General features: G+C 40.0%; 1 protein-coding gene across 1 annotated transcript in view; it reads right to left on the bottom strand.

The window, feature by feature from the left end:
• The window catches only part of apool (apolipoprotein O-like), a 65394-nt gene extending 52930 nt beyond the window's left edge, over positions 1–12464 (bottom strand). Inside the window, exons 1-5 of the mRNA XM_034181854.1 lie at positions 12404–12464; positions 7305–7400; positions 7088–7213; positions 6533–6587; positions 2813–2911 (exon numbers count right to left, since the gene is read on the bottom strand). Of these exons, the coding sequence (XP_034037745.1) occupies positions 2813–2911; positions 6533–6587; positions 7088–7213; positions 7305–7400; positions 12404–12415 (388 nt within the window). The 5' untranslated portion in view covers positions 12416–12464. The remainder of the gene's footprint in view (positions 1–2812; positions 2912–6532; positions 6588–7087; positions 7214–7304; positions 7401–12403) is intronic.
• Positions 12465–14046: the final 1582 nt, after the last annotated feature.

Genomic DNA, 14046 nt, shown 5'->3' with positions numbered 1-14046 from the left:
TGAGAAATTAGAAGAACTTCTTGTTCAAAGCAGCTAACAGAAGAAGTTGGGCCTATATTAAGAATGGTAAGTCCAATCAAGATGAAACTCGGGATTCTGATTAGTAATGATGCAGACAGGCAGTCAGATTAATATTTTCTCAATTAGACACTAGCGGTGCCATAAAACTAAAACATTTATATTTCAAAATTGGCCAAGCTGAATTGCACAAAATTTGGCATGGGTAATCTTGGGTAAAGTCTTACCCAAATCTCATCAGTACATCATGATTGATCAGAGGGGGCGTGGCCTATTAGCATTTTAATTACAAAAGGGGCATGGCTCACACCATTCAACTTATCCACCTGAAGTTTTCTGAGATGACACCGACCAGCTTAAGGTAGTGTCACAACAACATTTACATTTTTAACCTACAGGTTGTGCTATAATAATGGAAAATGCATTTTTGACCAAACTTCGAACAGTGCACATCGCAAAATCAGAATTCATACATCCCTATGTTCTTTGGACTGTGCCACAATTTGTGATATTGGCCATACCATTTCTATTTTTTTATTTTTACGCAGTACTGCAAAATATGCGAAACCATAAAAATGTATCTCACTCCAGGCCATCACTTTGATCGGCACCCATTTTTGCAAGTCAAATCTGTGGACAAATTAGATCTTAAGTTATTAAAATGACCATGACCGCTCAAAAGATTGTGGGCTGTTCTCCTTTGTAAAGGAGAATAGCCCACAGGGAGCAGTCAAAACAGAAAGTGTTGCATATCTTTGCAACAGTAACTCCTACAAACACGAAACTTGCCACAAGGATACAAATGAATGAACAAAGGCTATGTACCAAATATGGTAAACATATGTCACTAGGAGCACTACAAATGCAAAAAAAAGGATAATTTAAAAATATGTGCACAGAATTGTATGAAATTCACAACTTATGATCGGGGATCATATCTAATTTTAACCCAACAATTTGGTGATGATTGCATTAAGTGGGCGTGTCTCATTATGCAAAATACGCTCGAAAATATTCAAAATTTTAAAAATTCACCACAAATCACCCATTTGCCCTACAGAGCTGAATCGTTTTGAGCATATGTAGTGAAAAGAGACAAAACTTTCATACATTGGTACATATTTTGAAGTCCATAACTCTAAATTTTTGAAAATATGAAACATTATTGAAATTAATATTTTCCACATATTACATCAAATGCCACCACAGTTGACAGAAACATTCTCTTTCAAGTAGAGATGAAGCGTTTAATCTCTTTTTACATTTGGTATATCATTACTAGGTTTTTTTATATTTTTCAAAATAAGACATAGTATGAAAGGGGGTGTGGCACACGCTATACAACTTATCAGCTGAAATTTTTAAAGATGAAAGATCTATTCACGTTACTCATATAAAAATAATTATATTTATTCACCTGCAGGTGGTACTATAATAAAGAAAAATACATTTGGCTTTAAAACTCCCACATACTGCATCACAAAAATCAGTCAACAATCAATCAGTCAATCAAAATTCATCATGTTCTGTGAATCTTCTACAATGGGATACAGCCATTTCTACCTTTGCATTTTTATGCAAAAATTTTACCAAACGTACATAAAACCTACCATTTCCAACGTCTGCTTTAGTCATGAGTGTCAACTGCACCATGAGTTGCTTATAGATTCAGTGGACACGCAAGGGCTTACATTATTAAGATGAGCTTGGTTGCTCAAAACTTGCCAATATTACAACAGAGATTGCCACTTTTTGTGGACAATACCACCATTATTGGTCTCATCCAGGATGGGGATGAGGCTGCATACAGACAGGAGGTAGAACAGTTGGTCCTCTGGTGTGGCCAGAACAAACTGGAGCTTAACCCGCTCAAGACTGTGGAGATGATAGTGGACTTCAGGAGAAATCCCGCATCAGACAGACCATCAGCCTGGTCCCATGGCTGGGAAATCACAGACGATCAAGGCCAGCCTTCATCTGCCTTCACAGCCACTGGGTTACAAAGCATCACCTCCTCTGCCTGATCTGCTGTTGAGGACTTCTTGTTCCATCAGAGCCCTGATAGTCATGTCATGTTCAGGGTTTCTGTCGGGCCTTCATGGTCACCGTAGTTGCCAGGGGGCATACAATGTTTCGAATGTATTTCACCCCCAACAATCTACCCCCTCCTCAATCTTTTACCCAGGTGTCACGATGCAAACGAGGGGTTGGATTTTGACACACAAGATAACCCCAACAGTTACCTGTAGGCACAATGGCTCATGCACATGGTGGGAGCAATGACTGCAACTCAGTGGACGTACTGAAAAAGTATGGACATATTAGGTAAATTGGTCTTGATCGCCAAACTGGTGTGACAGCGCCGCTGCCTACGTGGCTCTGCGGGTCAGGCTCACATCCCTACAGCTGCATTGTTATGAGTCACATGGGCCTCACGGGGGCTCGAGAGGCGTTGAGCGTAGGGGGGCTTGGACCCTGTATACACCTGCTAGCAGGTCTAGTTTATTTTGTTATTATATCCAGTCATCTTGTGGTATTACACATTCATTTTGGAAAATCACTTCTACATGCGACATGATTAATCATAATCTATCATTCCCCCTCCCCAATGTGTCAAACAATGTCCTTGTTGTATACATTAATTGGCAGAGCTATAGGCGCAACAAACAGACAGACCAAACAGAAAAGACCCTTCCAAGCCGTTTGAGCACCTTTTCCCCTAGACAGCATCCATGAACAGATGCTCTGAGCACAATCAGCATGTAATCAGGTTGAGGACTGGGAATCAGGTTACCTCTCCGGGCCAAGAACATGCCCAGCAAGCCAGTCACAGTGATGGTGCAGAATCTGGGTAGAAAATCCGCTGGAGGATATTTCAAATAATAGTAAACATCTGGGGAAGGAGTCACACAGGAAGCCAATCAAAATTCAAATATTTCATTTTTCAGTTTTAAATAAATGTCTGAAACTCATTGTTAATATTGTGTTAATATCAAGTAAATAAGTAATAAAAGTACCAAATGTAGTCAGAACAATACAATATAAAATATCATTAACGACAGTAGTAGCAGTAGTATGGGCAACAGCAGGAAAAAAGAATTATAAAATTAATTATACTTATACCAATATTAGTTGTGGAAAAAAAAAAATCCTACAAAAACAAAACAAATGCACTTTGTTTTACTCTTACACTTATGGAGATACGTTTACATACAATTCTGCTAAAAAAAACTCAAATTCCTCCTTATGCACATGTTCCATTAAATCGAACAATGTACCCATTACATCACTCACAGTGTCTCCTTTTTCCAAATAATGTTCTTCAAAAATAATAGTTCCAAGAAAGATTTCAGTTTTTCTTGACAAAAGTTAACAGTTGATTACCAGGACAAAGTCTGAGATTTAAATTAACGGCTTCCTCTTTCATCGACAGCCTTTTTGATCATAGCACTGGAGTGCCATCTTAAAGGTGGATGTTAGTCGCAATTCTTACTGATGCCTCAAACTCCATCAATTTTTAGTTGTGATCTTGAGGTTCTGCTGGAGCTTTAGAACAAAAGTTTGTTGATTGCTGGATGCTAATTTAAGCCTCCGTCCTTGATGTAAAGTCTGTATGGTCCCAAGATATTGTAGTTATAGATTTTCCTGACTTTTGTCAAGTGGTTTGTCTGTTCAGTAGGACTCTGTCAAACACAGCCAGGCTGGAGCAGCACTGTTGGGCCCTTCAGTTGTGCAATTCAGCACCTTGCAAGATACTGTTGTCCACTGCAGGGGGCATAGTGACTGTGAAGAGGTCTACCCTCACACCACATAATGCATTCTTTTGAAAATGTAATTTGCAATGAGTCTTCCACTTTTCATTTTATGTTTGACCTTCTGTTGCCGACACTCACGATTTAGTCCTTCCTGAGTTTTGCCTGCTGTCTTTCAACACTGTCTTTGTGAAAAATGATCCACTCAGGCAAAATTATCCACTACACACCGTGGTCCAATTTGAAATGTCAGCTTGTGATCAACTTCACCTCAAGAATCTTCCAAGTTATTTAACAAGACATTCATCTTGTATATGTAAAACAGTGACCCACTGAAACTGACTTTGTGAAGAAAAACTGAAAAAAAAAAAGCCTATCTTGTCACTATTATCGTGACAGAGTTTCATATGGAAATAAAGCAGACATACTAAATGATTTAAGACACACAGTGTTGATAAAATGGAATATATACTGGAGGGTAAAATTGAGCTTTAAACTCTTCAGTCAAGGATGTATGCAAATTTATGCCTCTAACCAGTAACCATTTGTTATAATGGCACCAGTAAACTGTTGGGGGGGGAGACATAAAAAAAGATCCACGAAAGACAAGACGTTTGCTCAGTGTCAGCAGGGAAATATAGACTGTACATATACTGGACAGATCCTCTATGATGTCACTCATAGGTTTTTTTAAACTCAAATAAGGTGGCAATGGATGTTGCCATCGAGTGTTTTATTACTGCATTTTTATTTATTTATTTTTATTTTTTTTTGTGGACTGGGCAGTGGTTTCCATGATGGCTGACTTGGTTGCTGATATTAAAATCTATGACCAGCTCATTGTCTCAGTAGCTCTGGAGTAACAGTGATGCAAATACAGTAAAACTTGCCTAAACTGTCATCATGTAAAACCGGACACTCACACTCACTGGACAAAAGCAGAATGTATGGTTTTCCATGTAATAAAAACTGTATAAACCGGATTTTGTATAACAAATTTTCACTCACATCGGACAAAACGTCCCGTCCCATCACAATACATTTCCAATAAAAACCCCTTACATGTACTGGACAGAGCAGTCTGGATGTGCCCAGTCACAACAGAAGTATGAAATAAAGTTCAGCACTGACACTCGCCAATTTGAGGGAAGTGGGAACCGTATTTCCTTGATTAAAAGCCCAGGCGTTTTTTTTTTTTTCAAACCGTCCTCAGACTCTCATTTAGGTTCAAGCCTAAATTATTCTTATTATTATTTAGGCTCAAGCCAAAATGAGGCAAACCTTTATTCAAGGTCGACAATTAACAAAATGCTGCTTGCTGCCTGCACCGTAATTCTGGTGTCAGGTTTCACACATATCCCTATCCCACTTTAGATCAGAGCCCTCTGCATCCCTGCGAACCCTCTCCATAGACCGGTCGAAAAGGCGGAGACTGCAAGGGCTGTGATTGGTCAATTTGCTGCTTTCACTCCTTCCTCTCCCGTCATATTTTAAAGAATTTTGCAGTCCGCAGGCCGATTACATTTCAATCATTAAATACTGGAACGAAATATGACCAACTTTACAACACAGAGACACTCAAATGACCCGCAATTCATGGAGGGAAATTGCTCGTACCGTACCGTTGGTTTGGAGGTTGATGATTGTATAAAGAAGTAAAGCTCACTGAGGGATAAATTGATCCAGAAAAAGCCACTGTTCCTGCAGCAAATTGCATTAAGATGCCCACCAATGCGACGGAGAACTTTATAAGGGTCATGCGCACATCAACGCCATTACATGGCCACAGAGTTACAGAGTTGTAGAAGCATAAATCAGGCTTTAGGATTTTAAGGCACCACTCCGCAGCAGACTTAGAAAAAAGAGTGACTCGACCAAATGTAGCGCTTTTTTAATGCACATAATGCCCGGCACTTATTTAAGGCAGGCGTTTATTTTTTTCAGAGAAAGATTTGACCCAGCCATTAAATGAGGCAGGTCCTTCTTCAAGGTCAGGCATTTAAGCAAGGAAATATATAAGCCTAATTGATGCTGGGATTCCCCATAGATCATTTTCTGTCTCCTGACTGTACCTACGTAATCTGTTACATACATATAATGGATTTTGTCCGTTTTATACATATAGCAAAATTCGATTATAACGGACAAAATTCACTGGTCCACCTGAATCCATTACGTGAGGTTTACTGTATCATGCTACATGCTAATAGGCCTAAGGAACTAACGTACAAATGAAATAACATGAAACTTCACTCTGAAGCACAGATTTGTGACAACAAGAAGGGTCTTTATCCTTATTGCACATGTGTAGGTTGGACAGAATCTAACTACTAACAGCAGTGGGCAGTCATAGTCCGGTGCCTGAGCATGTCTTAGTGGTCTGTGTTAGTGGGGATCTGGACACAGCTCATGGCAAACAGTAGCTGTAACTCAAAGCAACCACACTCTTAATTATGCGTAACTTCATGGCTTAAAATATTTTAAACTGATGAGTTACAAAAAATTTACTCCCCCAAACAGTTGTCATAAAGGATGAAAACTAGCAATACAGAGCAAAAATGTTTTTTTGTACCAGGCTGTAAACACATTTATTCCTGCTCTAAATTGGGACATTTTAATATGGGTGCATATGTGGACTCAAGTGGCCATTGAGGAATTGCAGGATTTGCCAGATTGGTGCTTAAAAATACTACAAATGTTGAGCTTTAGAAAGGAAAAATATTAGGTGTAAGAGAGGCCTAAAGCTCCTAACGTTAACTTACCCTCTCCTGCATGGTAAAGATTAACACTCCCCTGTTTCATGGAGACACAGGCACCCTATGGGAAACACCAGACAAAACTGAAACCAACTCTGATAAGCCATCCTGAAGAGTTCTGCAATACTGAAACAGAGGCATCAAAATGTCTGAGTCAGTGTGAACTACGTTTCCATCCCTAATACACATCAAACTGTCAGATCTCTTCACAGCAAATGGTACAACCATAGCTCTTTTTGCATGAACATTACTCTGCCTGCCTGCCCCCCCCCCCCCTTGCTGTATGAAAACTCACACCTGCACAGAGCACTTGCAGCGTGCATGATGGTGCTTTGTAACCACAAACAAAAGGAACAAAAATCTGGGTGGAAAAAACTTTGCACTTACAGGATGACACCTCTTTCATGTGGTTTTGCTGCTCTGTTATAGTTGTACTGTGACACTGATCTCACAAAAGGTTCTTCATTTGTGTTAAAATGCATGTGAGAGTTGAAAGCAGTGTTTGTGTATTGGGATGTAGGGAAATATACTATTGCATGTCATATGGCAAAATATAAATACCTTCACAGTCTGGACAAGCGGGAGCAAAGCCTCTCTCACGGTAGTCACTCCATGCTCAATAATCCCTGAATTCTCAGAAATGAAGTGAGCCTGAGAAAACGGTGGCAGTGGGGTGTACACGTTCAGCTGTTGACAGAATCAGCATGTTATCAGAGGCAATACTTAAGAAAGTGACAAGTTATCAACTACATCTGGTGACATTCTGGGACAGTTGTACCTTTTGTTGAGAAATATGGCCGGTGTGTGTATCACTACCAGTGTGCACCCGGATAGAGGCTATACCCAACACTGTTGGCACGGCCACCATCACCACCTAGAGGTCAGAACAACAATAACATTGCAGTTTATTATCTCAGCTTAGCAAGATACAAGCTAAGGGCATTAAGATACAAACTATGGATACATACTAAGTTTAGAGAAGTACTATAAAACTCTTATGTGATATGTACTCCAATTTTATTTCAACAACATATAGTAAGACTCTCAATAAAATGATGCAATATATCCATTTCTAACTTTCATTTTGTGCAACAACCAGGGGCAACCTGGCAACTCAGGAAGTGTGCAGCTCTGATCAAGAATATCGTCACCACAATTGGAGGGGGATTGGTTACTGGTTAGCTAAAATATAATTTCTCCAAAAATATTAGTCTTATTAACTTTCCGTTTTTGCAGCATTCATACTTGACCCAAAATACATAAGCATACCATACACCACATGTCAGCTCTCCCCGGTTTTTGGGCGATCAAAGACATACACACGCACATACACAGAGGCCACTTGGCTATTATAATATATATATACACTGAACAAAAATGTAAATGCAACACATTTGTTTTTGCTCCCATTTTTCATGAGCTGAACTCAAAGATCCAAAACATATTTCCGAGATCTGTTAGAAAAGTATTGTAGCTTTTTATTTTTTGCAAAAACCTGATGGATTTGAATCACGTGTGCTTGCATGAGCAAACCTTGAACCTTCGTGCGCATGCATGAACTTTTTCACGCCTGTCAATTGCATCATTTCCTGGTAAGCAGCCTTTGTGTGAGGACATGTGTAGTGCACTTGGCGGATTTTCATTTCAAGGAAAAAGACGTAACGACTGGAGCAGCACCGCATCAAATTTTGCCAGAAACTGGGTGACAGCCAGGTGGAAACCATTCGGAAGATTCAGACGGCTTTCGGTGACGATGCTATGGGCATCACACAGATTAAGGAGCAGTACAACCGGTTTAAAGACGTCCGCACAACGGTGGAGAGCGAACCACGCTCTGGTCGGCCATCAACATGTTGAAATGACCAGATCATTTCCAAAGTGAACGCTGTGGTGATGCGGGACCGTCATGTGACTATCCGAGAAATTGCGAAGAGGTGGACATCAGCACTTTTTCGGTACATTCCACTGTGACAGAAGATTTGGTCATGAAAAGAGTGGCGGTGAAATTCATGCTGCTACTGATGGCGGAGCAAAAGCGCCTCCGTGTTGAAGTTTCACAGGACATGCCTCTTCCACAATTTCTCGGATAGTCACAAGACTGAAAAGTCACCGAAAGCCATCTGAATCTTCCAAATGGTTTCCACCTGGCTGTCGCCCAGTTTCTGGCAAAATTTCATGCGGTGCTGCTCCAGTCGTTCCGGTCTTTTTCCTTGAAATGAAAATCTGCCGAGTGCACTACACATGTCCTCACACAAAGGCTGCTTACCAGAAAATGATGCAATCGACAGACGTGAAAAAGTTCACGCATGCGCACGAAGGTTCATGGTTTGCTCATGCAAGCACACGTGATTCAAATCCATCAGGTTTTTGCAATAAATAAAAAGGTCCAATACTTTTCTAACAGACCTCGTATATACACGAAAGATCTATTTTTCTCAAATATTGTTCCCAAATCTGCCTAAATCTGTGTTATTGAGCACTTCTTTGCTGAGATAATCCATCCCACCTCACAGGTGTGTCATATCAAGATGCTGATAAGACAGTATGATTATTGCACAGGTGTGCCTTAGGCTGGCCACAATAAAAGGCCACTCTGATATGTGCAGTTTTGTTTTATTTTGGGGGGGTGGTCTGGGGAGTCAGAAAACCAGTTAGTATCTGCTGTGACCATCATTTGCCTCACACAATGCAACACATCTCCTTCGCCGAGTTGATCAGCAGCCAGACGCCATCGAATGTGAGCATTTGCCTACTCAATTCGGTTACGACGATGAACTGCAGTCAGGTCGAGACCCCAATGAGGACGAAAAGCATGCAGATGAGCTTCCCTGAGATGGTTTTTGACAGTTTACACAGAAATTCTTTGGTTCTGCAAGCCGATTGTTGCAGCAGCTATTCGAGTGGCTGGTCTCAGACGATCTTGGAGGTGAACATGCTGGATGTGGAGGTCCTGGGCTGGTGTGGTTATGTTATTGATATGACTTTATCAATATCGATGCCATTATCGATTCTGCTTATCGATCCGATTCCTTAGCGATTCCCTTATCGATCTCTCTCCTGAACTTTCTGTGTACTAAATGTAGGCTTTACAGGTTTTCTATGTCAACATTTTATTGAGTCTTAAAGTAAATGAATATGAAATTGGTCACTGTATCCTTGATCTCTGGACATAAATAAACAAAATCTGTAGTTTTGTCAAAAGCATTTCCTTTCAGACATTTTGGCATGAATGTCTCTCCATACCGCTGACCTGAGCTCAGCTGGCTGCTGCATGTCAGCGCAGGACATCTCATTTTGGGAGGAAAAAAAAACATTTTGATCAATTGCAGCTTGTTTGCATTACAGCATTTGGAAAGAGGTGTCAAATGATTTCAACGGCATTATGCGTTGAATTTATTAATTCTGACTGGACTCTTATTTAAATGGCGTTATGCTTTGAATTTATTAATTGGAGTCTATCGTTCTAACTTGACTCGGCAGAGACCCGCGCAGCGTTTGGAGCTGTGTGAACAGAACGGAGGACGATTCTCGTTTCTTTCTCGCAACAAGACAGGAGTCCCAGTTACTGACTTTAATCCACACAAAAGTGACTCATGATTGACATATTCAGGGATGAAAGTGGTGAAAAACAAAAAAAGCTGAAACCCAAAATTACCCCACAACACCACCCACACGAAAACGTTTGAATTCCAGAAGCTCTGAAATGCAAACTGGGACTATTCCAGACAATAAACTGCAGTGAGTGCAGCATCCATTTAGGTGAGGAAAAAAAAACAACTTTCCTTATTCAAATTTATTAAATTCAGATTGCCATAACCCTTACTGTCCTTATTTCCATGGGTACGATTAAATAGTATGATATGATGAAAACACAAAACAAATGACTTGTTTCATAATTACTTATCACTGGACTTGTCTGGGGCAGCACGTTGGATTAGTGGTTTAGTATTGTTGCCTCACCTCGAGAAGGTCATGGGTTCAATTCCTGCCTGTGGCCTTTCTGTGTGGAATTTGCATGTTCTCCCCGTGTTTGCGTGGGTTTCCTCCGGGTGCTCCGGTTTCCTCCCACATCCAAAGACACATGGGTTAGGTGGACTGGAATCTTTAAATTGTCCGTAGGTGTGCGTGTGTGTGTGAGACTGTGTTTGTTTGTCTGTTTGTGGCCCTGCGACAGACTGGCGTCCTGTCCTGGGTGTACCCTGCCTCACGCTCTATGACTGCTGGTGTGTGTGTGTGTGTGTGTGGTATCAAAACCCCAGCAATAAGAGGAGACCCAAAAAATAAGACGAGACCTCAGAATCCCACCCTAGGACCAGACTGGATGAGAGCCCCAAAAGAGCATACAACACATACACATAACACAAAAATGACTGACATGCTATAGACTTTGTTTTCATGCAGTTGCTACAGATCAAAAACTAAAAAATGCAAAGCATTAAAGCTGTTTTGCTTGTTTTACATGAGTCACATGTCACGGCAATTGCACATACAAAATCAATGTGACTGAAATGTTCCATGTTGACAAGGCCTCTTGTTTTACATTATTATTTTCAAATTTTCTCTCTCTCTCTCTCTCTCTCTCTCTCTCACACACACACACACACACACACACACACAGTCAAATGATCAAAATATTTAATTTCAATTAATGTCATGATTGTCCACAGTTAATCCGTGATGAATCTCACATTTATTACATGTTCTAAATTACCTTAAAGGAGAAATTTTTCATGTTTTTCATACTCAACACAGGCAAGGACAGGCTACATACCAGTGTTTAAAAGCAATGTGAATTATTTCAAGCAGACCCTCAAACTCCACAATGTTATTCAACCCACAAGCTGTAGTCAGCCATTTATTGTTGTTGAAGGTTTGGTGTTTCTAGAGTTGAACAACCATCTCTGTTGCAAACTATCCAGGGTTGTCTGCCTTTGGCAAGTGACTGAATAATGCTTTAGTTGTAAAAAAAAAAAAAAAAAAAAAAAAAAATTCTCTTCTATTGTTATGACTCGGGCAAAACCTGAATTTTACAATTCATGTGCAACATAAGCTTGAGTTTTTATTCCTTAACACCAATAACATGTTTTCACTAAAAATCTTTCAAGGAATCAACGCTCCAACGGGAAAAATAATCAAGGTCTGTTATTCTCGCTGCCCACACAGTCAGTCATGATGCCTCGAGACTGGAGTTTACACCTCTTGCTCTTTGGCCTTGTGAGCGAGACCCAGAAGAGAGCGAGAGTGTGAGAAGGATTATTGCAAACAAAGGTTTTTGTACCAAATATTAAGGTCTCTTTTTCTATTGCATCAAATACTTATTTCATGCAATAAAATGCAAATTAATTACTTAAAAGTCATACAATGTGATTTGATTTTTTTTTTATTCTGTCTCTCACAGTTGAAGTGTACCTACAATAAAATTACAGCCCTCTCCATTTGTTGTAGGTGAGAAAACTTGCAAAATCGGCAGTGGATCAAATACTTATTTGCCTCACTGTTATATATTTGACAAAATCATTCCATGAACACAGATTTGATAAGCACTTGTCCTCTTAACAGATGGCTGTGAAATGTACAGTCAATGTTAGACAATGACACCTGCATAGACGTTTTAAGCACTCATAAAATAAAATGCGTAACCACTGCAAACTGCTTTAAAACTAAAACTTTCACTAAAAAAAATTAGCATTTACTCAGCGAGCCTAATAGCAAATCTCTGTAAGCGCGGCGATATGGCGCCTACGATCTTAACAGTTGACTTTTGTATGCCTTAACGTCTCCAGAACAAATCACGATAATTTAATAGACACATTTTATTTTCATAATAATGTGTAAAACATGACAAACGTCACTTAAAAAATAAAGTCAAACGTTCACCTTGGCCGCCATAATGAAGCTCCTCACTTCTTCTTTGACCTCTCTGAGCTTGAACAAACCAAACCACGTTCTGCTGCTGCCACCTGATGGCCTGAATATACAACTGCTACAAATGGCTCAGTGACATTTTTTTCAGGAAGACACCCAAGTATAATATAATAGAATACAATATAATATATAATAGAATATAATAGAATAGAATAGTTGCAACAGCAATAATATAAAAATAATACTATATGACTACAACTCCTACTAAGGTGAACTTGCAATATGGAAATGACTATGAGATTACATTTAATTCCAAGAGGACAGAGAAATGTCATGGTTGTTAGAAGTAAAGAGGACAAGAGATAAATTTTTCCTGTGTTCCACGAATGAGATAATCCAGGAAATATGCCAGGATATGCCAGGAAATAAAATATATTGGGCACTATATACTTGTAACTGATGACTTGAATGATGACAGAGATATCTTCAACCAGTGTGACAAATTATATGTTCAGGCCAATATGTGGCTTCAGAAGTTCAGAAAATACTCTGAAAACGTTAAATGCTCTTTATTTAGAGCTTTTCTATGTGTGCAGCTCATCATTGGTGGAGCGATAATAAAAGTAGTTTGCAGAGGCTCATTGTGGTGTACAATGCTGTACAGATGCACAGTGCTGGTCAGTTGTTTGCATACTTTGGTGTTCCAATGTATGTGGCATTACAAAAATACTAAATGTAGATTTATGTACAATTTGAATGTGTCAGAGACTCAGAGAATATCATCATAGAGGCTTGAACCAGCCCTAGGAAGAGCTGCGTTTGGTCCTCATCTGCTCTCCAGTAACACTGGTATAATAAACATGAAACAGCTCTGGTGAAACAAGAACTCTTGAACGGTTCATCAGGTGGAGGAGGTGATGGCTTGTGACTCAAAGACTAAAGGTGGATGAAAGCTGCAGCAGGTCTTTAGAATCCAATCGTATAGGATTTCCCAGCCATTGGACCATTGCTGAGGATCTGACAAAGACCAAGTGTTTGTCGGCATGGAATGACATTCCCACGTGAAACAAATACATAGGCATCTTTAGATTGACCCTTAATGCAGATTTTCAATGGTGTATTTTACACCCACAAGTCTTTCAGCAATTGGCAAGTAGTGATGGGGCAGGATTGTGAATCTGGAAGTAGCAGATGTGTGATTCAGTTTTCAGGTCCTTGGAAGAAGCAGGAGGGTTTTTCATCAACTGCATCCACGTTGCTCACCATGAACAGGGAGGGGGATAGAAAAGGTGACCTGCTTCACCTTAACCTCCCTGGAATACTGCACCCAGAGGATCACTGGCTCTGTGGTAGAAAAAAAAGACAAGTGATGAAATTTGGTATATAGAATGTACAAACCTTGATGAACAACAAAAAGTCAGACTTACCGGGAAGGTGACCAGCTCTCGTCTCTTATGAACTCCAAAAACTTGACCTTGGCATTGTTGCTTGAGTGAAACAAGAAGGACAGGAGAAGGCCAGCTACAGAAGGAGCAACTTTCTTCTGGAAACGGCTTCCTGAGGAAAAACAATGAACCTGCGGCATCAGTTTTGCCATCAAGAACTCTCTCCTTCCAAAATTGATTGATTACACTCTGTCTCCAACTTGCGAGTGA

Source organism: Thalassophryne amazonica, chromosome 11 (genome assembly GCF_902500255.1).
Source record: "Thalassophryne amazonica chromosome 11, fThaAma1.1, whole genome shotgun sequence".
Classification (NCBI taxonomy): Eukaryota; Metazoa; Chordata; class Actinopteri; order Batrachoidiformes; family Batrachoididae; genus Thalassophryne; species Thalassophryne amazonica.
The sequence above is the reverse complement of the archived record's forward strand: the minus strand, read 5'-3'. Positions and strand labels throughout refer to the sequence as shown.